We start from the raw sequence: 24305 nt of genomic DNA on the forward strand, positions 1-24305 counted from the left end.
TTATGTGGGAAAATGACACATAGTTTTATTTTCACAAGGATTCAGACACCTAGAAAACAAAGTTGTTGTTTTTTTTTTTAAATGTTATTTTTCTTGTTTCACACACAAAAATACTGAAAAATGTATATTCTCCTTTCGGTTTCAAACATGTCTGAGAAATAATTGGCAGATTGGTGAATTTAATATTAATGAAAGCAACATTTTGTATGATCATTTCATTACTTAACATTATGTAATCACGACAGTGGTGTTAAACCCAGAAACTGTAGGGGGCGCCAAATCACACCAAATGAAAATTTCCACTCAAAGTGGACGAAAGTATCATTTTGTTAACAAAACTCAGGCGTCAAATGGTTGAAGGATAAAAAAGAAAATGTGTGTGAAGTGCTTGAAGTTGGCACTGAATGTTCAGTCAGATTCCTTATTACTTTATTCTATATTTACCATTTTAAAAAGGACTTACAAGTCTGTGAGGTCATCGAAAATACAGTTTCTTTGTCATCAAAGTTGGGATTGTTTTGGTTTAAAAATAAATGTCATCTGTAGAAAAACTTTCAAGCAAATGCATCAAAGAAAATATTAGTTTTGGTGTCTGAGAACCAGAGATTGGTGTTAATTTGTCCAATTCTTGGCATTGTTTCGGTGGATACAAACAGAGTTTAAGAACGAGGATCTCAATGTGGGACATTATCATTTTTTGTTTTTTTTATTGTCACATTAGAAAGGTGATACTCAGTATAGTAGAGGAGCATTCATGTACAGTATATGCAGCACCATTAACAGCCAATGGAACAAACAAGAAGCAGTTTTTTTCCCTGCAAAAGGCGAGGAGCATGTCATCGACAGGACAAAAAAAAAACAAAAACAAAAACAAAGGACAGAATATACAAACATTACAAAACAGAGTGGTTAAGGAAAACCATTTCAACAAGGAAGACGAAATTAAGAAATATGCAGCCGTTCAGCTTTGCACGTCACTAAGAGGAAAGTTTTTTTATGAGCCACTGAGCACGTTTACAGAAAAGAAAAAAAAACATGAGACGAAAAACACGAAGGTGAAGTTTCTCCACCTGCGTCAGAATACAAACAGGAAACACGTCATTCTAGTGGTGCGAGTTATAAATCAGTGGAAATGTAATACTGAGCTACAGTACGAAGGTCGTGCACACACACACACACACACACACACACTGTTCACATTAATAACAAAGTGGAAAAGTTCTCCTGAACTGATTTTCTCTCATCGTTTGGCTCATTAATAATAAAAAAAACAAACAGCTTCACCTTGAAATGCCGTCAGTCACCTTCTTACAGCCGCCCACCAGCAGAGGGCGCTAAACACTCGCAGAAGAAACTGGCTCTCTGAAAAACTGAGGACTGCATTTAGAAACAAAACACGAGAAAGAGAAGATGGGTCGACGATGTTTGAAACACTGAATACAGAATAAATGAAAACAATTAATCAACGCTTGTTATTTCCTTCAAATCATGTCAAGTCTCTGTTAAACTACTGATAAAGGCTGGGAATCAAACCGCGATACTATTTGGTACAAAAGTTGGCATCAGACTCTACTGTACTTACGCTTCGATTGGATTTAAAGCGAATTTTGCCGGTTTTAAACTTTTCTAGTCATTCAAAGTTCCTGTACGGCTACTTGTGGGTTCTTTGGTTTCTTTTTTAAATGTTTATAGTATCAAAAACTATATAATTGTGGGTATTGGTACGTAAACCTTTTCTGATGATGATACCCAGCCCTGCTTCTGACACCAGCTGATTTCTTTTCTTTTTTTAAAGCACCTCATTCGACGTCCCCCAGCGGTCAAATCACCAGCTGAAATGGATGAAATCTCCAGGTTTTTGAAACACAAAAAATAACCCCCGATGTGGAATGTGACTCGATTCAAGTGATACAAAAGACTGCTATCAAATTTCTCAAACACTCACGGATGGGCCAGGGTTCATTAGAAAAAAAGTCTAAACTCCCTCCCCTCGCTGAAGTTGTACAAAACAGCTTTTTGAAAGTAGCTTTTGTTGGTCAGAAAAAAATTCTGTTCTCCTCCGTTAGAAAACAGTAAACAATTCACGGTCAGCATTTTCGTAAACTTTTTGGCTGTCGTCGCAGCTTCAGTGGGCAGTTGAGGGAGTCGGTGTGCAGGGCGCCGACGCTCAGGCGCACAGGAGGAGGAGGAGGAGGAGGAAGGTGGGGAACCGGCGTCCAGCCCCGGCTGTGGTCATGACTGGAGGAGGGTGTCAGCGCTGGGGGCCTTGTAGAGGTATTTCCAGATGGCGTAGTAGTGCACGGCCGCAGCCAGCGCCACGAACACGTGCCAGATGGCGTGGGCGAAGGGGATGATGCCGTCGCTCTTGAAGAAGAACACGCCGAGGCAGTAGATCAGTCCGCCGCAGGCCAGCTCATGAAGCCCCTCGGTGTTGCTCTGCAGAACGGACAAAACGAGACGACATGCAGGAGAAATGTCAGGTAATATGTAAATTAAACTGTTCAGCGTTGAAGTTTCTGTCAACAACTGGGGTATCGGGCTGCTGTTTTCACTCGAACCACTAGAGGGCGGCAGGAGGGGGAAAACAGATTTGACCTGTTGAAGTTTGTTACACAACAGAGCGCTTTCTGATACGGCTCGAGATGTATTCATTAATAAAACTGATGATAAATAATAGTCATTTTGCTGATAAACAACTTCAGCAAGAAGAGGAAGTAAAACACTCATCGCAGCTCCACCCTGCAGCGTGGAAGACGTGTTATGTGACATGCAAATAAACTGACTGCGACTGTAAATAATTGAAATACGTCAGAATATTACCATTGACGCCATGACTGATGCGGGGAAAAAACCCATCGTCAAGTAGAAGGCCAGCTCGACAAGTTTGTATCTGTGAAGACAAACACACACAAAACATGTTTACTGATGAGAACAACGTGATCTCATACTGACGGTGATTAAGCTGCATGTTAAAAGAGTTATAGACGATAAAAAAAGAGCTTTTCTTGGCAGGTCATGAGGACCCTGGCAGCTTGTTGTGACAACTTCCCGCATGTGGCAGCACTCAGCGCGTAACAGGTGTTAACAGTCAGGGGACAAAACTGTGGCTGAGCACGAACTATGAATTAAATGAAAACTCGCCAAACCTGCCTTAAAACGTCCCCTAATCTACAGAATCAAAACGAAACACCAGAGAGACAGTGAGGCGAGTCAAATCACAATTTCAAAAACAGCCGATTCATGACTGTGATCGTCTTTAACGTCAGACAGTCGAATGAGACATTTAACAGAGAGCTGCTGCACAGTTAGCTCACAGACTTCCTCCATGACTGTTACATGTAATTATCACAAATAAACAACCGCTCGTTGCTCCAGCTGTAAAATCAACTCACTTTTCATGATAGTTGAAGACATAAATGGTCCCAGCAGCAGCCATGAGCCACACAAACCAGCGCATGTGTGCTGCTAGAGGGCCCAGTTCACGCAGGTTCAACCTGAGAACAAAAACATCTGAATCAACATTCGTCCTCTCCAGATATTACACCAGACCTTCTGTATACCTGTATACACTCCTCTGTGAGACACTCACCAAGGTGTGTAGGAGGCAGCGATGAAGAAATAGATGACCACCCTGTCACACATGTGGAAACAATGTTCCACAGACCTGAAACAACCAACAGGTGGACAGGTTAGTTCTTGTTGACTCAGGGGAGTGTAATGCAGAAACATTATTTGCATATTTGTTGTTACACAAGAAGAGACGTCAGGTTTCGCTGAAGACAGCTGATTATCTTAAGTCAGTGACAATGCTGATCAGCAATAACATGAGACATGGATGCAAATACATTCAATCCTCAAACTGCAAATGAACTTGAACTGAGAGCTGATTGAGGAGGCAGAGAAGGTGAGGAGGGAGAGAAACCGAGGTGAAACAAGAGTGAACAGACGGGCGTTCACTCGATGGAGAGCGCTCCGATGTTGGAGAAAAAGACGGCGTTCATTCTACGAGATGACAAAGTAACAAAACCTGCTTCTTATCTATACAACTGGATGTTTTCAGAGCACTGAGATCAGGGTTTCCAGGTCAAACATTAGGACATTAGCCAGGCTGATAGATGTAGCTAACACTATCTTTGGACACTTGGATAAAACAGGTAAAAAACCTTTGAACAAAAACACACTCTCAGGTTTTCTCCTCCAGAAAACATTGAATATTTCCACAAACTGTGACGTGAAACCTTCATCCGTTGAACTGGAAACCAACAAACACAGCTAGAGATGCAAACACATGTAAATATCTATCTGACAACAGTGAGGCATCAGTGCCGTGCTGATATTCCCCCACAGGGACTCTGATATTCTAAAACTCTAAATCACAGACCGTCTCCCGGTAAATTATTGATTTCACTCTGAATATTAAAAAAGGAAAATCTGTGGGCGTCCCTCTCTCGTTTGTCCTTGTCCTCATGTATTATGTAAACAAGCGCGAGCACGTCCTGTGTGTTCGGTGGTAATGTCAGCTTGTCCTCACCTCATGTGACTCTTCTTCCAGGTGATGATATGAAACACAGTGGAGACCAGGAAGAGGGCACACAGGCCCATTCCGTACACCCAGGCAGTGATCCTCTCCCAGCCGGTGTCCGACAGACGATGCAGCAGCGCCATGCCCACGAAGGCCGGCATGATGAGGAGCTGATGAAGAAAAAATAAATAAAAAATCACGCCACCGTTACAACGACGTTATCTCAGATTACCGCGTGTCTTCAAAAAAATACATTCAAGCCGCTCACCGCATGTGTGTAGCAGTTTGCAGCGTGCTCATAGCAGGTGGGCTGGTAGCGGCAGTTAGCAGCGGCTCGTCTGTTCATGAACCTGAAACACACGCAAATACACAAAACACACAAATAAACCAAAACCATCGATCTGAATCAGTCCTGATCAGAAAGGGAAGGAAGTTTTATACATCTCCTCTGCAGTAAAGATGTCTCAGGGATTTTGGTGCATAATGATCAAAACAAAAACACAGTGAGACAAATGATAAACTATGTATTTCAAGCCAAAAATGGAAATTTACTGTCAAAACAAGTGTGCCAAAATAATCCAAAGTTTTTTTCGTTAATGTAACACTTAAAGTCTTAGATACAAACACAAGACAGATGGACAGATGTAACAGCAGCCAAGTCACATTAATGACAAAACCAAACGACTAAGATAAACTATAATCTTCACCTTCAGTAAAAAAAACTTTAATCAGACACCACTAGAGCTGCTACAGTTATTCCATTAAATTACAAGTCTATTGTCAGGAAATAAATTCTTACTATTTTAATTATTTTAGCATCATTTTATCTTTTATTTCTGGAAGTACATAAAGAGTCTTTTGGGGTATTTTTAATCTTTGGTTGGACAAAAGAAGTGATCTGAAGCTGTAAATTGACTTTCTGAAGAGCATTTCCATTATAATGCCTTGTAACTTGTTGATCATGACTTCCTTAAAAGTGTTTCTGCACATCCCAATCTAAATTTAAATACATAAATTAATACTATATTCAGCACTTTGTGTGAGTTAACAGGCACTTCTACTGGTTAAATTTGGAGCTGTTACATATTATTTTATTCAAGAATTTAGTGATTTAGTCAATTAATTCAATTACACATTCAAGTGCTCAGAAAAATAAAAATCACAGATCCTCAATTAAGAATGAGTAATGTGTTAGACCTACTGGAGTTGCAACTGTCATCTTGTACACCAAACCTCATTCAAAAAGTTCTCAATTTAACGCTGCATCGTTGTTTTCTTTAGCTAACATGACATGTCTACACAGGAATTTCAACTGTTTCTGAGAAACGAACGGGTTCGTGTTAACGGACACACCTGGCTAACGTTACCTCACCGTCACTCTCTGTCAGTCGTCGTCTTAACAAACCCAAAACACGATGTTTGACAGAGATTTGTGTGTTTCACCCACCTCTGGAAGCTGTTTACTCTCTTCATTTCAGAGCCTTTATTCGCCACAGGGAGCAAAGAAAAGGGGTCAGCAAACGGCGGCAAACAAAGGAGCTACAAAACGCTGCTTTACAAAAGGGGGGTAATAAAACAATAAAGTGTCCTGACAACCAAAGGAAACGGAAGGCCTAGCATGAGCTAACGTGATGCTACTCATAAGCTAGCTAACTTTCACTACAGCTAACGTTACAAGGCACCGGCAGCATTAATACTCCTACTACAAAGGCACCATTTTAGCCTTTTTCTTAATACCATTCTGTAACAAATACTGGCTCACTGCCTCGTCTTTAAGCTTGAAATATCCATAAGCGGCAGCGGCAGCCAGGACAAACCGAAAAAAAAGACCCCAGCAGCCTCGCAGCTCCGCCGGTCAGTGACAGGCTGCTCCCCGCTGAGCCGCTCAAATATGATTTCTGTTTTTTGTGCCCCACCGCCCAAACAGTGGTGAGATGTCGAGTGACGGCCGCGTGAGCCAATGAGCAGCGAGATAAGCGGGGGAATGGCCAATCGTGTGTTAGGTGGGCGGGGTCCTGCACGAGGAGCAACAGTCACATTCTGCTCGTGATAAAACTGCAGATTTAGGACGTCAGCGTTCATGAGAAACAAACAAATAACATTTAATTTTTTACAAATAAGACATTATTTATTTATTTTTCTATCATTTCCTTGAACTCTTTGTCCTCTCTGTGTTGTAGGAATTGGTTTCAGATTTCTTATTTAATTTTTATTTTAAAATTTGGCATTTAACAAAACACTGCTTCCTTTTCTGATTATGGTCCAAGTCGTGACTAACAGTTAAAAAAAAAAAATAAATAAAAAATCAATAAATCATTTTTATATATCAGATCCTTTAATAATATCTGCATTGAGCTGATGAATTGTTGTAAAACACTTAATTAATCAATTAGGCCTATTTAATAAATAAAACAGTACTTAATGGTTTTCCAGACAGTCAAAAACTCAAAATAACCTCTTTTAATGAATTATTTAACATGTGAACCTGCAGAATTCATTATTTATTAAAAAGTTGGATCCATTAGCGTTTGTTAATGAGGAGGAAAAACAACAAGGGATTTCTCACAGCCTGTAAACATTGCTATTATTAATGACTGTTCTGTACAGGACTGCAGCTAATGATTATTCTGAATATAGAGATCAATCTGCTGATAAATGCCAAACAACCAGAGGACAAAATGACACCTTAACAATGTTTGATTAGTCTTAAAATGTCCAAAAAGTCCTTGAAGTTACTCAAAGGATTATCAAAATAGTCTCCACAATAATATTATTGGAATATCTATATAAAAATTCAAGAACTTTGTCTTTTTCTGGCAAACAAATACAAAAATATAAATGTAGGGTGGGACGTATTATCATTTGATCATAATATTATCATATTTTTGTACTGATAGTTTGATTAAAGACCAAAAAAAGTCACATTTAATAAGCTCTTCATGTATTTTGAGAGCTAAAATCTAAATGTGTCTCATTACTAAAGCTGTCAGATGAACGTAGTGAAGTTAAAAAGTAGAATATTTCCTTCTGAAATGTGTTTTAATGCTTGACTAAATGTACTTCACATCCCCCGGTACTGACCCGGTCTCATTCAGCATGTTCTGTCAAACAAACCTGCTCTTTGTAAAAACACAACGTTACATAAGATTCATAACATTCACCCTGAACTGAAACTAACGGATGCTTCCACTCAATTCAATGTATCTTGCAGCTAAACCCCTTGGAAAAAAAAAAACAAAAACTTTTGCTCTAGAGAGAAAGACGCCACAGGTATTTATTTTTTCCAGAACGACATCACGGACACAGAAATGATTAAATCGGGTTTGTGAATGAGGAAGTCGTAGCCTGAAATCAGTGATTCATGGCGGGAGACGAAGTGACAGAGGCGGACAGCGAACTGCACACAGTCGGTGTCACGCTGTTGCAGCTCGGTTGCATAATAGTGCTGTAACTTGATCAGCGACTCTGAGATATAACAGAGGCTTTATGTAAGAGCGAAGTGCAATCCTCCTCAGGCTTAATGAAGTTCATGCTGCGAATGTTGCTGCAAGCCACCAGAGATAAAGAGCGAGCGAGAGAAAAACCAGCTGAACCCGCTGATCTCTGACAAATGTTCTCTTCTAGAAGAACATGACCACTTTTTTTCTCTTAAATTACGAGCGCTGATCCACAATAATAAGGCTCAGAAATCCATAGAAAAGCTGATTAAATGAATGTCTTTGTGGTTGCAGAGAATGGGATTGATCCAGACAAAGAGAGAGCTCATTGTCCGACAAAGGGAGGCCCGCATGTCAGAGGACAGCGTCTCCTTGTTTCATGGCGTCGGCCTGCGCTGCTTCATTAACACCTCTGACGCGACACGGACCTGAGAGCTGCAGCGTCACAGCAGGTCGGGATATCTCTGTGTGCTGCTGGACGTCAACGCTGAACGTTTGTCTGGTGTTTAAACATCACAACCGCAGCCGTATCAGCTTACACCCGAACGTGTTAGCGAACCGGGATTCATGGGAAGTTGTTTTTACTTTGACTGATTGTCATCAGGTTCGGGGTTACAGTTTTAGGCTGCATACTGAGATCTAACGCTTTGAAATTGTTTTGCTATCACACATTCTCCTCTGCTAATCACCCACAATGCAATTTGACCAACGACACCTCAGCCAGAAATTCAGGTGTGTTAATGCTAGTAGCTTTGAGCTTCAGGAATAAATTTGTAAGGGTTAGGAAAATGTCATTTTTGGGCCTAAGGCTAGAAAACATCCTGATGTCTCATTAAAATCAATGATTTTTTTGGACACACAAGGGTTCCTCTGGAGTCAAACTTTGTCTACAGACCTGAAAAAAAGTTTCCGTTGAACTGGGATCACTGTTGGTTCTGTTCTGCCAGTTGAACAGAACTTCTAACAACAGCAGGACAGTTCACACCCTCAGTCTGGATTACACTCCTGCAGGTATTTAATCTGCCCCCATCCACTTCGACTGAGGCCCATATGAGGGACAAATTCAAGCCTGCTCTGCCTGTAAACCTGAATTCTTGTACCAGACTACAAACTGCAGCTTCACGCCGACTGTCCCGTCAGTTGTTGGTAATGTGACTGTCTCTTAATTGGCGTTTCTGCTTCCATGACCCATCACGTTATTCGATGACAAGCTCCACCCGACACACAGCGTCTCTAATCAGGCAGAATAACTGAAAACACCTGTGTGGACGTGTGCGGTTTCACTGCTTTGTTTGTCAGAATCTCCTTAAAATGAGACAAATTGTTGTTGGAAAAGAAGAAATATGATTAATGGGTGAACAAGTTAAACTCAGCTGTGCTTTTCTTAGAAGTTAGTCATCCATAAATGTTCAAAAAAATGTCAGTTTTGTGTGTTTTTGAATACGCAGTTGGAACTTATTTACCAAACTCCATGAACCATTTGAATGATAAAGAACTAATATATCTGTCCTATATCAAACGTAATAGGACAGCTGTCGTGTAAAGTAACATTTGTCCCTTCCCTCTGAATAAAAATCTGTCTACATGACCTTCATTCTACAAAATATCTGTCATCAGGAGTCAATAAAGTCAGTAGGTCAAGCAGTGCCGTGGTTTGTGCCTCACTACGAACAAAAAAACAAGCGATTAGAGGAAAATATCGTCTGTTCTCGTCCAAACAGTCGTCAGAAGAAGACGTCTCATCACGCAAAGGAGGAGAAAACACCTGAGTGGACGTGAGGAGTCTTCAAACGCCTCTCTGTCGGATATTTTAACACGTGTTGTGACACTCCGATTATGTGACGACCTCGAGGTTTTTTTTTTTTCCAGTGACGTGAACAGTTGCCGTAAGGTCAAGTTGTAAACGTCCTTTCCACCAGAACCCACCTGTTCACCGGTCTCCTGATCCTCCCGCACACTCCTCGTTACCTCATCTGACCCTCAGAACAAAAATATCAGACAGTTTGCTCGCTCGTGTTCGGCAGCTGCCTTCTGTCCCAGACTTCAGTCATCGACTTCTTTCCACTGACTGTTGTCTCTGATAAATAAAATAACAGAGGATGATGATAATTTGTGCTTCTCGCTTCTTTTGGTTTTGGTGGCTGATGGAAGTGAATGTAGGCTACAGGACAGACCCGGTGTATACAGTGGGAGTGCCTTCAGAATAAAAGAGGCTTTATGTACACATGTGACCCAAAGGTTAACCAGCTTTCTAAGTGGTTTACTGTTTCATGCTAGAATGCAGTGCCCGCAGATAACCCGCAGTGTGGAAATGAATTCAGAGGGGAATGTAACAGTAAAGACTTTGGATCAACAAATCCTAAGTGCTCTGATGTGACGTCGTCTTCTAATCGTCCTTCATGGATTTTATTGTTTCTTTCTCTTTCGTTTTTCTGTGATCTTGCCCGTTTTATGGCTTTTATTCCCGACCTCATGTTGTCTTTTTTCCTGTTCGGCCGTCTTGATTTAACTCGCCTCAGACGAGACTTCTTTGTGTTCAGCTCGACTGTTTATTCTGTAATATTATCTATCATTATTATTATCACAAGTAATGGAAAATATACAATATCTAACATGTATACTTTTATATTTCTGCACTGTTTGATCATTGGGTTTAAAGAAATCAGTATGTTTAGGTCAGCAGCTTTGTTCTGTTCCGTCGTATCTGAGTTAATTAATCTTTCAGTTAACAACCTGAGCCCGGCGTTGCTTTATAGTCGGAAAACACGGTGGTGCGTCTGTCCGAGGGTAACAGAGTGCAGCGAAGCGTGGCCGTCCTCCTCGACTCACTTTACACCAGAGTGTCAGCGACACAACTTCACCTTCACGGTGAAGCGTGACGGACATTCGATCGGAAAGATCTCGTCTCTGTTACGTCTCGGTGTGGAGTCGTACACACAAAGAAGCTGATATGATTGAGCTGATTGAATTCATACATTCACAGCCCTGTTGACCACCCAGGGTCCAGATGAAATGTTGCCGGTTCCTCTTGTTTTCTTGAACACGACCTGAATAATTTGATGACACTGAGATTAGTCAAACTTGTGTTGAAGATTTGACTGATTTGAGTGACTTTGTTCAAATCCTGGAGAGGCTTTCAAAGATTAACTAGCACCAGTGGAACTGTTTGTGCTGGCTCGGGAAAGGAAGAGGAAGTGCGTCTTCTCTTGTTTGTCTGCAGATTCTGAACATAAGTCAACAACCTAAAGCCTCCTGAAAAGCTGTTTCCCAAAGTAACGTCGTGTTGCATTTCCGTCCGACAGATTCTGATGAACACAAAAATGTAGTCTGAGAAATATTCGAAGTATCCAGACATTAGCTCCACATTTAGTGACACAGTAAGAATCCAAACATACATTATGTTTTATTCTGAAATAAAGAATTCTGCATTAAAATAACTTTTGGTACTTAACGCCACGACACGAACTGGATATCAAAACAATCTCAATCTCTACTGAAGCAAACGAGAAACCATCAACGAGAAGATTAATTTAGTTTTTCTTAGCGTGCATTCAGACTGGCAGAGGGCTGAGTTTCCATTTCCACCAGATGAAATTACAATAAGTATTGTGTTAGCCAGTTAAAACAACCTTTTCTTTCAATAATTGTATTTTTGACATTGTATTTTGTGGTTTTAATAGCGGAAACACGACCACTTTTGTCCACAAATAAACGAAATACGAAAAAAGATCCTTGTGTTAACTTTATGTAGGTTATATTTTAATGCTAATATTTTTTGTAGCAGGATGTTTCTGAGGTTGAACTTCTAATGACTTCTACCACCCCCGTGTTTCAGTATCTCGTTTACAATAATATCGAAAAGTCGACTTATTTTCAGCCTCACATCGTTCCACTTCTTTGTCTTCACATGGTGATGAAATAAATACAGCACTGTCTGAAGATGGAGGCCAGTTGAATATAATATATATGAGAAATTAAAAGCTCCACTCAAGTTGAGCCATTTAAAAATAAGAAATAAATAACATGTGATTTATTTATATTATAAAATGTATTTATAAACTTTTCGTCTGATCTTTTTCCGCTGATCTACTTCATGAATGAGCTCCATTAAGTGCACATTTCTCAGAAGTAGCAGGATTACTCTGAGCTCCGTCCAGGTTTCTCTCCATGTTTACTGTTAAGAGCTCTCAGAGCTGCGAGATCTATTTCTGTTGTTGGCAGCACAAACTGGATTCAACACCTCTTCCTCTGCTCTCTTATTCTGAGACACTCTAGTGTGACCTTTGCTTTTTTTTCCTGGAAGGCAAATTCAGCTTCTACAGGCTCAAAACATCGCTGATGGATCCTCAGATGTGACTCAAAAAAAACAGATTCTGCAGCAACTTCAGAGTATTCATGTGAATTGTGTAAATGTTGGGTTATCAATATATCAATATGTATATTCATTAAAAACATTTAATTCAAGAGCAAACTAAAAATTAACTTAAATCATCAACAGAATAATAAGAAATAGGGGTTGTGTCTTTATGTAGACGCGTAGCATGCTAACCTTCCAGCACTGACACGTCCTGTCTCCAAACACCGCTAACTGCACAGCTAACTGAGCTAACAGCAGCTACTTGAGCAGTCAGCGGTGAACACTTAGAAACAGCAAACTTGCAAAATGGGAAATAAATAAGTAACTGTATAAACTCCAACATGAACCTGGTGTAAGGCTGATTTATGTTTGGATAGTTTGCACGGTAAGCTAACAAGCTAATGCAGGTAAATACATATAAATACATATAAAAAATATATATATTACAGGCTTAACTTCCGTTCTAGTACTCTAATTTTGGCGTAAAGCTAAGTTCAGACTTGACCAACAGCATTACTGTGTCTCTAGGAAATGTGACTTTAACCAAAGTCATGGTATTGTTTCCTTTGCTCTTCCTTGTCACTGGAAACAGCTGTACGCTTGTTATTTTGGCGTCCATGTCGCTCCTCCATTCCAACATCAAGTGACTTCCCAATTCGGGAAATTGGACCATAAAACTCCAATCATGGGTCTTTTTCACGAGGCCGTTTCTCTGACTGATCTCTGTGTGTCTGCTGGGGAAAGTTTTTGTCTTTTCCTCCATATTTCCTATCGGACATCAGCAGTTTTCTCTCGGTAGTTATCCAGTTAGCCTGACAGTTTAACCTGATCCTCTGCTTTGATTTGAGACCCTCTGACAGGCTGGCTAATCAGTGTGACTCGCCACATCGCCATACAGATTACAACATGGCGCCCGCCGCACGCAACATCCTCTACAATGGGCGACCTGTGAAACTGCCTGGACAGGAGCAGGGAGCCAAACGTAATCGACGAGTTAAGTCGAGGCCACTTAAAGAATAAATGTCGAGCACATTAGAGGAGAAATCGATCGTAGCAAGTTCTCATCAGGATTTATTGGTCAGTTTATTCATCCTGAACTGAGGAAACATCCGCGCGGAGTCGTATCAACTGTACTCTGCTGACTGATTAAACACACTTATCGTGTCCATTCTAGTTTACACAAAGCCTTGTTTGCACGTCGATACGCCTTATCTGCACTCGAGCGATACGAGAGACGAAGAGAAAAGCATTTTTTTTTTTTCACGCTGACGAAATGTTTCCACCGTGTTCTCGCTCGTGGAGTGCCAGGCAGCTTTATCCCTGACTGGATCAAAGGGGTTAACATCCTCCTGCCGTGATTACACGTCTCAAAATAAGAACGTAGACGCTGGAGGTCAGGACCTTGATGGGGAGAGATCTCACCCAGCTGTCTGTCGCTTTCACAAACACTTCCATGCACATCACACTTCCTGGAATTATGCAAGAGGTCAGCGTCCGTCCAGACTTAACCAAATGTTGAACACTAATCCCCGAATGAGAGCCAATCAGGAGCAATTTAGCTTTTTATTTCGATAGAGTAGTTAAAGTCGAGATAATGGTTTTACGTGCACGTTGGAGAAGAGGAGCAAAGTCTGAATAGTTCGACGAGCGTCTCCTTCCTTCTCTCATTTGTTTTTCATAAAAGATCCTTAAAAATCTTTAAAAAGGCCACAAAATTCAGGAGCAAGTGAAGTTTCTGCTCCACTGCACTCCTCCGTGTGTTTTCCAAACGCTAACCTTAATCCTAAACCCCCCCTCCCCGGCTCAGTGCGTCAACACACCACAACAGAAATGCCCTCTTTATTCCCTTTGCTTTATCAGTTGTGACACTTCCTCCCCACAACAGACTGCAGGCTTTGGCTTGAGATCCTCTGAGATAAAGAGGGATTTCACATGCATACAACACAACACATGTCACTCTCCCTTACCGTGCGAGTCTGGTCCTGTGTAGGTCAATTCCAAACATCGTCCAGAGGAAATGTAAAAAGAAACAAACGTACAAAAGAACAAAAGAAAAAGAATAATAAAAAGAGTCGTGTATGTACAAAGTCCGCCGAGTCTCGCTCAGACCATCGTGCTCTTCTTCTCCCTGAAGTCCGCGTGCGTCGGCTCGTGGTAGGTCGTGATCATGTTGGCCGTGTCCCACCGACCCACCGGGGCTGGAGAGCTCTGCATCACCACCAGCCTGATGGGCGACTGAGTCGGCTGCGGGTCCGGGGCGTACTCCTTCGTGGGATCTTTGCCCCGGCAGTCGTACATGATACACGATATCAGGAAGACCAGGAGCAAGATAACGTAGCTGGCGATGAGGATGCAAAGGTTCAAAGTGACGGGGTCGATCTCCTGGTAGTTCTCCAGAAAGCCCATGGTGCCTGCTTCATGCTGGGCGGCCCTGAGGCCTCGCAGAACCAGCACCTCGGCGGCCTCGGAGGGAGGTAGATGGACTGCTGCTACAGATGGAGAAACTCTAAAAGGAGCCTGGCGACAGCAGGGCGCTCTCCCCTCTCTATCCTCTTCAATCTGTCTCCCTACTGTCCTCCTCCCCCGCTCTCTCCCTCCCTCCCTCCCTCCATCCTCTCTGCCTCAGCTTCTGTCTCTCACCTCTCCGTTTCAGATGAGCGCCGCGGATACGTGGCTTTGTGGTAAAAATACTTTAATCCGCAACCACCACTCCTCCAGCCTCGAAATTCCAGTGATCGATGGCTCCCTTTAATAACTTAAGCCTCGGCCGTAACTCAGCAACTGTGACAGCAGATTTCTGCGTTACATCATCTGCGAGCAAATGAACATTAATTACTGTGTATGTGACGTATTTGAGTGCATGTTCGTGTGTGTGCGCGCGGTGTAATCTTAATCTCGATTGTGAGTGGGGATTGACAGAGGAAGCCATCTGGCTAAATAGAGGCTGCGACTAAAAAGCCACTCAGAACATGCTAACATGCTAACAGCAGAGGATGTTTTTCTCTCTAAAATCTAAAATCTGTGACCTCATATTATCTCTGTCGAACGTGTAATCTGGACAGATTACAGAAACCCTCCTTCATGTACGTGTGTGTGTGTCACACTCCTTGATGAAGGCTACCGGGGAATCAGAGACGGGATTACCAAGCGAACTCCTCGGCTTATTTAATCTCTGTTGATGGATGACAATACGCAGCATATGTGCAGGTGCAGGACAGGCATCAAAAAATGTGCGTTTGCGTCAGAAAAGACGCCACTTTGAGTTTTGAGTGTTTCAACAGGTTGTGTGTGTCGATGTGGTGCAGAGATCAGAGGGTGGCTGCGAGACAGCAGAGGGCAGCAATTAGCAACGTTAGCGGCGGGAGGAGAGGCAGAAGAAGCAGAGGTGGAGGCTGAACTTTGGCCCAGACAAGACGGAGGAGCGGGGAAACAAATAAAGCAATAACTCACACTGACGTCCGCAATAAATACAGCGTTTAGTGTGCAAGGCCTTTCTTTCTACACGCTGGATCGTTTGCATAATGTGTCCACTGAGAAAGTGGTGACGTGGCTGCAGAATCAATATATCAATAAAACATGTAGTGGATGAAATTTAAACTACAGAAGCCCTGAAGGACAAGTGAGAATGTGGTTTTTAGGGTGATGCACTGATCTGATCTGAAGGTCCGTATGTTGTTTTTTCACTTGGTTTCACACATGAAGTGAAATCAGGTCTGACCTTTTTTACCTAAAAAGTCAAGCAGATTTATTCACCATTTTTGGCAAACAGCAGCATCTTAACTACAATATAAAGATTTGAACTTTTTGATGCAGATGTCATTTACCAGAATTAATACTTTTACACATCTACTGAAAAAGACTAAATCTACATGATCTAATATAAACAAGTCGAGCATGAAATCAGACGCTAATCTGCTGCTGAACATAATGTCTCCTGCTATATAACAGTGCAGCAGATGCACACATCACATCTGCAGAGCTCACAATGACCTCACTCCTCTCTTCATGTTGTCACTGTAATCCCTCTGTACGGCCAGGAAACTGGTGTCAGCAGCCAAAGGCTTGACCCCGATCCGGCCCGACCTCCCCTCCAACCACAGCTCCAGCTCCGTGACCTGCGACCTCACTGACGAATCATCCGTCAGTGAAACGCGATGACCCTCCGTGCGTCAGCGGGACTCGGCATCTGGAAGAAGTGCGCTCCGCCGAGTCACCGACGGCTGCATCATTTTTCCACCTTTTTTAAAAAAAAAAAAAATCCTCATAAAACATGTCACAGTCCACTCGTCGTGATTCATCGTGTTACAACGGGGATTACAGAGAAGGCTTCACAACACATAAATCTGGATTAAGTGACTCCGGGGAAACATATTTCTGTCTCAGTTTCATAAAAGTTGATCTGATTTACAACATAAGTCGCTTCCTCTTGTGATTTTGTGAGATGATACAGAGAATACATCACTCTACAAAGAGAATACATCAATAATGAGACATTAAATCTTTGTATTCTCTCTTTCTTCCATGTCTTCTTGTCTTGTGGCCTTTTCATGTCATTATTTTTGATATTTTATCCTGGAGCATGTGCTGTGATTATCTTTATAGTCTCACATCTGCTTGTTAGGAGCCACTTGACAGGGTAATTGGGAATAAACATGATAAAACAACATTATTACCTCCACCGAGGAGGTGGAGAAAAACTGACAAACCACGCCAACCCCACGACGCTGGCTGCTGATGGAGGTGCTCACAGTCCTCTGGTGGGTTTTAACTTGAAACTTTCTCCACAAGTGTAAATCTGGGAAGAACAGAAGGGACATTAAGTTTTTATGCACAAGAAAAACGCTTTATTTTAACTCATACCCGATTGTATGGGCGGACAGGGAACCTGCACCATAATTAAACTTGATCAACTGTCCTACCTCACATCACCAGCAGGCGTCGGAGCGGTCCACTGGTCTCCTCCTCCTCCACCGAGGAGACGGTCGGTCGGTCGGTCGGTCGGTCATCGCTCATTTGGCTTCATCTTGTGCCGACCGTTCAATTCTCAGTTCTTCAGCACCACCCATTTCTTTTTTTTTCATTTCTCCATTTTCACTAGTTTAAGTTTCAACAACACAACTTCACGTGGAAGGAATGAAGACAAAATGGCGAGATAAAAATACCTGGATATCCTGCATCGTGGGGCCGATTGAGCATGCGCACTATAAACTTCTATCGACCGAGCTGTATAACTTACGGTTTAGCGCCCAGCTAACATGAATGAATAATTTAATCATGCAGTTCTTCTAGAATTTCACAATTTTATTGGACCTAATGGCTCAAATTCTGACAGTAGAACAAGTCATTTCTCGAGGGTTTTGACGCTCTTGGCTGCTTTGCATGGCTGAACTGTTTGATAGTGAGCGGATGAAGTTAAATGTAGTTTAAATGTTGGGAAATATACTGTATGTGTTAGTTCTTGCTTATTGATTCATTTTTGCTGTGCGTACATGTGTGGTCATGTGTGCACACTTGCACAAACATATTTTAGTCTTGTTACTTGTTGAACGTTGGAATGATGTCTGCAGGTCAAACTACGAAGGAGAAGAGGTTGAAAGTCCAGGTGGGTCTGAAGATTTTCCTTTTCATTTCCATTGTAATTTGTTTTTTTGAAAAAAAGCTTAATATCTGAAAAAGCTGAAAAGGAAGAAAGCTGAAAAGTACAAAACTGAAAGAGCTGAAAAATATGAATATTTTGATAGCTGAACAGTTTGTCTAGCTGAACGTATGCTGAAGTAGTAGCAGAATGAAACTAAGTCTGTATTTCCACCGGCTCCGTTGCGTCTCCGGCAGTTCGGACTTGTCCGTAGCAGACATGCAGGTCTTCTGTTTCTGCAGGATACTGGTGCATGGCCAATCAATTCAGCCGAATTCAGCCTGGAGCAGACAGGAAGTCAGATGTGGAAACAACAGTGGGGGTTGACAGACGAAGGAAGAAGCGCATAGCAAAACTTTAACGACGACGCTCCGTCACGTGTACCCCACCGGTTGCATGTTGAGTCCACTACGGCACAGTACGGTCGACAGCTGGTGCCACGAGACGGAAGAGTTTCTGCGTTTCCTGTGAAACCATCAGCTCTCTTGGCGTGGCGGCGGCGTAACGCAGCAGACACGTACCTGGTGGAATCCAGGGGTCAGTTTTTGGGTCATTGGCTTTGTTTTATGACCACAGAACTTTGACTAACTTGGGTGGGATACATAGGATACGTATGTGTATGGATACAGTTTTGCGTCGCCGGAGTTTGATGCGTCAGAACAGACAGAAATATGGTGCATCTTGGTGTTTTGTGGCTAAATGCTGCTGACTGTAAGGAGCCAAGGACATTTTGAACTAAAGACTCACTTTTTATTTTTCCACATGACATTTTAGTGGCGATAGTAGAATCACTAAAGATCCTTGCACTTTCTTTATTGCCGTAATCTGTTGGCAGACATCGGTCTGCTTCTGGTGAACTTTTTTTGGTCATAAAAGTTTCAATGGCTGCCTGTTTTTGTTCGTTTGATACAACACCTTGATGCTTTTTTGTTTTTGCGTGGATTTCCAATGCACTTTCTCTCCTTAATACTTTTCACTCCAGCTCCTTCCTCGTCCATCGTCTCTCCTCCCATTTCAAATAAAGCCATTAAAACTTTTTTGAGTATTGGATGGAGGCGTGCGCAACGTGGACTTCATAATGTGATCAGATGTATGATGTAGACTTTACATGGGAAGAAATCAGAGACATTTTTGATGGGAACCTTTCTGGAATCCAGAACGAAATAAACTAATTAAGGTTTTACAGTTTCCCCATAAAAAACAGGACAAATTGCGTCCAAATTGTAATCACTGTGGGATTCCAGGAACGACTCAAGATGCTTTATAACAGCACAACAGTTTTATCCACCCAGATTAAAGTTGGTGACTATTAAAGGTGACTATTTTTTCAATTTACTGGCGTGAAAAACACAGAGAAATGACAAGAAAAATCCAGAGCAAATCCAAGGCAAAAGTAGCTGCGACTCCTTGCAAACTTTTTGACAATTTACTACACATGAATGTTATCATTACAGCTGGTTGGCATGTCAGTACAACTGCGTATGCATGCAGCTTAAATAACAATAGCTTAAATTACCTTAAATCACAAAACGAATCTTTATAGAACAGTCAATTTTTAAGCAAATCATTGTTTTGTCTGCACAGAAGAAGACGACGCGTTCGTTGTGCAATACATCTTGTAAGTCTCTCCTCAAGACAAAGAGAAGCTGCAGTTTTTTGTGTATGTGGATTGTCACTGAGATTTAGAGCTCTAAAAACAGCCCGGAGTCGGAGGAAGAGTGGCGTTTCTGTCCTGGGGATGTTTGTGTTGTCGGGGGACTCGGGGGAATGATTAGCTCAGAGGATGTAATCGGTTTGTCTGAGTGTATACCAGGCCTCCTGGGTGGAGTTGCTCCTGCTCGTATCTCGGAGATAGATCTTCCCCCCTCAGCGCCAGACGCTGGTGCCAGGGAGTCCGGCCGCCTCGCCGGGACCTCGACACACAGACAGCTGATGGGAGAGGATGTGTCGACAAATCTCTGCTTTATTTATCAGCCTCAACTGGTTGTTTGTTCGGTGTGAAGCCGAGTCTCCCACCGTGATCAGACACATCGTGACCTCTCCCACCATCAACCATCCAGAAAACAGATCAGAAGTAAGAAACGAGCCCCCGACTGCGGCCTAACACAGAGAAACATGTGATGTCTTGTTTTTAAAGTTCTTTCATGTGGAATTTAGGGGCTGAGATTATGATTTTGTTACCTTTTAGAATGAATCTCTTTATATCTACAGAGGGAATGAGTCCGCCATGTTCTACGGGAGCCCTGAATGGACAAACCAAACACCGGCTCCAGAAGAGGAGCTTTCATACTTTCCTCTCGGTGCCGGCGGCCTCCGTTTTTGGTATTGTGAGACGAGGGGTATTCATTTGGTTACGTCATCATAAGATGTTCCTCTACAAACCTAAACAGTTGTAAATGTGACACTTTATCGCTAGTTGCGGAGTAAAAAAGTCTAAAAATATTCATTATTCCCTTTTTCTTCTACAGTCTAAATATCACTTAAATAAATAAATTAACATTCTTATGTAAAACATCATAATAACACAAACCAGTCGGCAGATTTAATGCATCCAATGTACATTTCTGCAAACCAAAAATATGTTGAAACCTTTTTAACCTTCAGGTTCATGTTTGGGTGTAAAAACACACAGTTCTGGTCACGTCCGTTCTGATCTTACGGAGGGGGAATATTGAGTTGGACCTGAGCTGGCCTGCAGGTCGGAGGGCACGGAGAGGAGGGAGGCGACGACGTGGTGAACGTGATCCTCCGTCTCCGTCGCGTCTACGGAGACGTTCCATGATGTCAGCAAAGGAGGTGCCGTTACACAACCAGGAGACAGCTGAGGGAAGGACGAGGACAGAGAGCAGACACAGTTATATTTCACATAATATGTCAAACTGAAAGTGTGAAATTTAAATATTTAGTAGCAAAATGATACTTCATGTAAATATATGGAAGTAAAATAATAACAAATGTACAAAAATAGCATTTGTTGCTTTTCTTTGTGTAATTCTTTCACAATGAAAGAACTATTCTTGGATTTATGCACGTTTTTGTTGTTTTTCTTTTATTTCATACTTGCTTTGGCAATGTAAATGTAATTAAACATTAAAAGTAAGAGTACTCGCTGTTGTAAAATGTCAAATGACTGTCAAAATATTCATTTTGTCTGAACTGTTTTGGTATAATTAATTGACTGATTGTTACATCTGTACTTCAGAGTATTTAATCTCTAAGAAAACTTAATATTTTATATATTATAATGTTTTGTTCACAGAACAAGAAGAAAATAGTCACTCAGTATGTCAGGTAATGTAGTTTAAGTAAATTTAGTCGTTCAGTCTCATATTTGTAAAGTTAAATGTAGTTAGTAAAGCTTTTTTCAAAATTTGTAAGTCAACAATTTAGCAGAAATCCATTTAAATGCTTTGATTAAAGCTAAAAGTAAACACAAAAACCTTTAACAGGAAGCTGTGAGTCAAATATCATCTCCTCTAAAGTCACAATAAACAAAAAACACAAGTTGAAGACTCAAACAGACGGAAAACCAAACGATCTTAATGTCACCGAGCCTCTCGTGTCAAAATGACATATAAAGAGTCAAACTGTACTTTTTTCCTCCTGAGTGTGACGATGACGAGCACCGAGTGACTTCACCTCCAGCATGAAGAAGAAGGAGGCTGGAGGAGGAGGAGGAGGAGGAGGAGGAGGAGGCTGGGTGGGCGTCACCTCTCGGGGAGCAGCGGGTGACGGACGGGGTCGAGGATCTCGCAGATCTGATAAAGGCCCAAAGAGAGCCCTTTCCTTCCTGAGTGCTGGACTGTTTGTGTTACAGCGTTGTGCGTCTCTTCTTCTGGGTGTGGGAACCTGCTCCTCCCAGAGTTCATGGTTTCCTCCCGTCAAGGACCCACCACCTCCTCCACCTCCTCCTCCACCTCCTCCACCAGCAGCCTGCATGTGAGCGTCATCTCCAGCATGAACAGGCTTTTAAAATGTTTGCTTCTGTCACTAATAAAAGTTTTATTATATATCCTCAGATAGTGATTCATGTAAAAGCTTTCAATTGAACAGTTAATTCAGATTTTTTTTTTGTATGTCACACAGTAATAAAGCCGCTTTAAAATTATGAATTGTTTGGAAAACTGATAATAACAAAGACAGATCTGAGATATGAAGATAGAAATGAGATTTATGATCGACTCTAAAGGTGCTAAGGTGCTAAAAAGTTCCCAAGAGTCATATTTGAGTAAAAGTAAAGAAATTGTGTTTTTGAAAGCTTTACTCTTAATCCAACCATCAGATTAATTGTAATAAAAGAATATTTCTTCAAACCACAGAAGTGTTGCAACTTTATAATTCTTTAGGTTCAGTTTTTAATTTATGTCGAGACGACGACGACATTGTGAAAGTCAACGAATATACACAAACTGTAAATATTATAGGATGTGTTTTGTAGAAATCTGAAATCCAAAAAGGATTAATAATGTGCACTGATTAATCTAGAAAATATGAAAAAACTTCCAAACTCAACATGAAATAAATTAAGATTCTGTATCTGTGCAGATTATTCTCTTTCCTCCAGTAAATTCCAGGTATTTCCCAGCTTGCAGACGCACGTTGGTGTTTTTTCTTGCAGCTTTTCTCTCTCGGTTTTAAAACAGTCTTTGTGCAGCAGCTCCACATTCACACCCAGTTTAAATCAGCGGGGAGCTGTAAAACTGACTCCTCACCATTGTCCCGCGTACGTCATCACAACAGCTTGTTCGCTCCTTCCCAGGCAGCGCTCAGAGGAATGTCCACGGCTGATAAAAACCACAGATCTCATCAAAACATGCCTCCCCCCCCACCGGAGTTAACGCTGACGCTGTTTACTCTCTCTCAGGGAGACGAAGGAGGGGGGAGGCCCGTGGTCGGATCCAGGGAGGCGACCTGCTGCTTTATGGGCCCGCCGATGTGAAACGAACTGAGAAGGTGTCGCAAGACGTCAACTGTGTTCACACTCAATCAGATTGTACTGTCAAGAGACTCTGATACGATGGTTTCTCATCACTGACATGAAGTCAGTGAGGGAAGGAACCAGAACACTTTATTTGGGTCTCACTTTTCAAACAAGATGGCTGCAAAACGAGAAACAACTGTTTTGAGATGGTGTTTCAACATTAGTAAGGGTGAAACCACTGGGATCCATCTTTTCCTGACCAAGACGTTGTTGTGTCAAGATTAAGAGATCCGAGGGCTGCATCCTTCGAAGGACCCGGTCTTTGAAGGCGAGTCCTTCAGAGACCTTGTTAACCTCGTCAGCCGTTGTTAAATGTGACGGTCTAGCATTTCCGGGTTGCGTCACCAGATGTTTTACCCTTATGTCATGATTTCTGCCGTCCAGGCCTGCGAAAGTGACGATCTACGCCACGAGATGTCGCTATTTTCTCTCTTTTCAGGTGCGCAAAGAATCTCATGTTGTGTGAGGCCACGAAGGACCCTGAACTGAGATACAGCAACAGAGCCAACATATTTAGGTTGAACCCGACTGAGTCCTTGAAGGCACCATGTCAACATCATCATCATCTGATATTCAGCCTTTTTTTCTGATTATTATCAGTCTTTTTTGTTTGTTTCTTTGTGTGTTTTGTGCAGCTACTTTGTTTCCGAAGGAGCATGAAAAATCTGCAAAGTAACAAGTGACAAAAGTCCTCAAACTGATGTGGTGGAGTAAAAACAGGAGTGGAAACACATGATGGAAAACTGAAGCTGAAGTCTAATCCGACTGACTGGGTGTTGATTCCTCCTGAGGCTCCAGACTCTTCTGTCTCCTCCAGAAAACCAGCAGAACAGAGTAAAAACAAACCACAGCTGACTTGATTTGTGTGCATGCAGAGGCCCTTTAAACCCAATTATCAGAGCAAAGCTTCATGCTGTAACTGAAACTTGTTGGAAACAGATGTTGGGAGTGTTTGCTGTTTTTTCGGAGGGGGGAGTATAAACTGTTGAGCGGTTTCAGACTCTCTCCGGTCTTTAAACGCTGCAGATAAACTGTGACCGAGGACGCGGTCAGTCGGAGGGTTTATGGGAAGTTTCGGCATCACGGAGAAGCTCAGCAGCTCGGCAGAAAAAAGGAAACCAAGCGCTGTGAAGAAGCTACTTCCCATGACATCATTGTGTTTGTTGAATGACCTCGGCGGGCACGTCGGGCACACCTTCTCATTTCCTCCCTGAGCCATTCAAATTATTTACTTGATTTACAGACGGAGGGGAAAAACAGCTTGCGGTTGCCAAATCCTGTCCCTGGTTTTAATCCCAGAATGATTCAGAAGTGACAGATATGTTCATCTTGAAGAGATTTAAAGAGAGAATCTCTCTCGTGCCTTGAAATAA

At 42.0% G+C, this 24305-nt stretch overlaps 3 protein-coding genes and 2 long non-coding RNA genes across 9 annotated transcripts; 1 reads left to right on the top strand and 4 right to left on the bottom strand.

The window, feature by feature from the left end:
- Positions 1-687: 687 nt before the first annotated feature.
- On the bottom strand, positions 688-14448 carry mmd (monocyte to macrophage differentiation-associated). Of its 3 annotated transcripts, none has more exons than XM_037088920.1 (8): positions 6340-6619; positions 5970-6003; positions 4791-4872; positions 4532-4692; positions 3590-3664; positions 3393-3494; positions 2821-2890; positions 688-2436 (listed from the first exon to the last, which is right to left on the bottom strand). In XM_037088920.1, exons 1-8 carry the CDS (start codon positions 6602-6604, stop codon positions 2233-2235), a joined length of 993 nt encoding a protein of 330 aa, XP_036944815.1. In that variant the 5' UTR covers positions 6605-6619; the 3' UTR covers positions 688-2232. The 3 variants fall into 3 exon arrangements, with proteins under 3 accessions (XP_036944815.1, XP_036944817.1, XP_036944816.1); XM_037088922.1 differs by having other exon boundaries at positions 2233-2436; positions 6285-6394; XM_037088921.1 differs by lacking the exons at positions 5970-6003; positions 6340-6619 and adding an exon at positions 14284-14448 and having other exon boundaries at positions 2233-2436.
- LOC119013984 (small integral membrane protein 36-like) lies at positions 14383-14875 on the bottom strand. The gene has a single exon (XM_037088926.1). It carries the CDS (start codon positions 14720-14722, stop codon positions 14420-14422), a length of 303 nt encoding a protein of 100 aa, XP_036944821.1. The 5' UTR covers positions 14723-14875; the 3' UTR covers positions 14383-14419.
- A 657-nt stretch (positions 14876-15532) lies between these two features.
- On the bottom strand, positions 15533-17912 carry LOC119013986. Its single transcript, XR_005072865.1, has 3 exons — positions 17236-17912; positions 16990-17111; positions 15533-16553 (listed from the first exon to the last, which is right to left on the bottom strand). It is a non-coding gene; the product is annotated as an uncharacterized LOC119013986 (long non-coding RNA).
- Positions 17913-17972: 60 nt separating this feature from the next.
- Positions 17973-22269, bottom strand: LOC119013982 (WAS/WASL-interacting protein family member 3-like). 3 transcript variants are annotated; one of them, XM_037088923.1, is made up of 3 exons: positions 21591-22269; positions 20611-20772; positions 17973-19864 (listed from the first exon to the last, which is right to left on the bottom strand). In XM_037088923.1, the coding sequence occupies exons 1-3, from the start codon at positions 21888-21890 to the stop codon at positions 19634-19636; spliced, it is 693 nt and encodes a 230-aa protein (XP_036944818.1). In that variant the 5' UTR covers positions 21891-22269; the 3' UTR covers positions 17973-19633. The 3 variants fall into 3 exon arrangements, with proteins under 3 accessions (XP_036944818.1, XP_036944820.1, XP_036944819.1); XM_037088925.1 differs by having other exon boundaries at positions 21545-22269; XM_037088924.1 differs by lacking the exon at positions 17973-19864 and having other exon boundaries at positions 20530-20772; positions 21545-22269.
- LOC119013985 lies at positions 19858-21189 on the top strand. The gene is made up of 3 exons (XR_005072864.1): positions 19858-20025; positions 20163-20273; positions 20556-21189. It is a non-coding gene; the product is annotated as an uncharacterized LOC119013985 (long non-coding RNA).
- Positions 22270-24305: the final 2036 nt, after the last annotated feature.

The sequence above is a fragment of the Acanthopagrus latus genome, chromosome 23 (genome assembly GCF_904848185.1).
Source record: "Acanthopagrus latus isolate v.2019 chromosome 23, fAcaLat1.1, whole genome shotgun sequence".
Lineage (NCBI taxonomy): Eukaryota > Metazoa > Chordata > Actinopteri > Spariformes > Sparidae > Acanthopagrus > Acanthopagrus latus.

What these genes read in the sequence shown, in the direction of transcription:
- LOC119013982 (XM_037088923.1), bottom strand. Translation starts at nt 21,890, where the DNA reads ATGCAGGCTGCTGGTGGAGGAGGTGGAGGAGGAGGTGGAGGAGGTGGT. An exon ending in CCTTCTTCTTCATGCTGGAG is followed by an intron (nt 20,773 to 21,590) that starts GTGAAGTCACTC and finishes TCCTTCCCTCAG; the next exon opens with CTGTCTCCTGGTTGTGTAAC. An exon ending in CAACTCAATATTCCCCCTCC is followed by an intron (nt 19,865 to 20,610) that starts GTAAGATCAGAA and finishes CTGTGTGTCGAG; the next exon opens with GTCCCGGCGAGGCGGCCGGA.
- mmd (XM_037088920.1), bottom strand. Translation starts at nt 6,604, where the DNA reads ATGAACGCTGACGTCCTAAATCTGCAGTTTTATCACGAGCAGAATGTG. An exon ending in GCTGCCTCCTACACACCTTG is followed by an intron (nt 3,495 to 3,589) that starts GTGAGTGTCTCA and finishes TTTTGTTCTCAG; the next exon opens with GTTGAACCTGCGTGAACTGG. An exon ending in GTCTTCAACTATCATGAAAA is followed by an intron (nt 2,891 to 3,392) that starts GTGAGTTGATTT and finishes TTGTCTTCACAG; the next exon opens with ATACAAACTTGTCGAGCTGG.
- LOC119013984 (XM_037088926.1), bottom strand. Translation starts at nt 14,722, where the DNA reads ATGGGCTTTCTGGAGAACTACCAGGAGATCGACCCCGTCACTTTGAAC.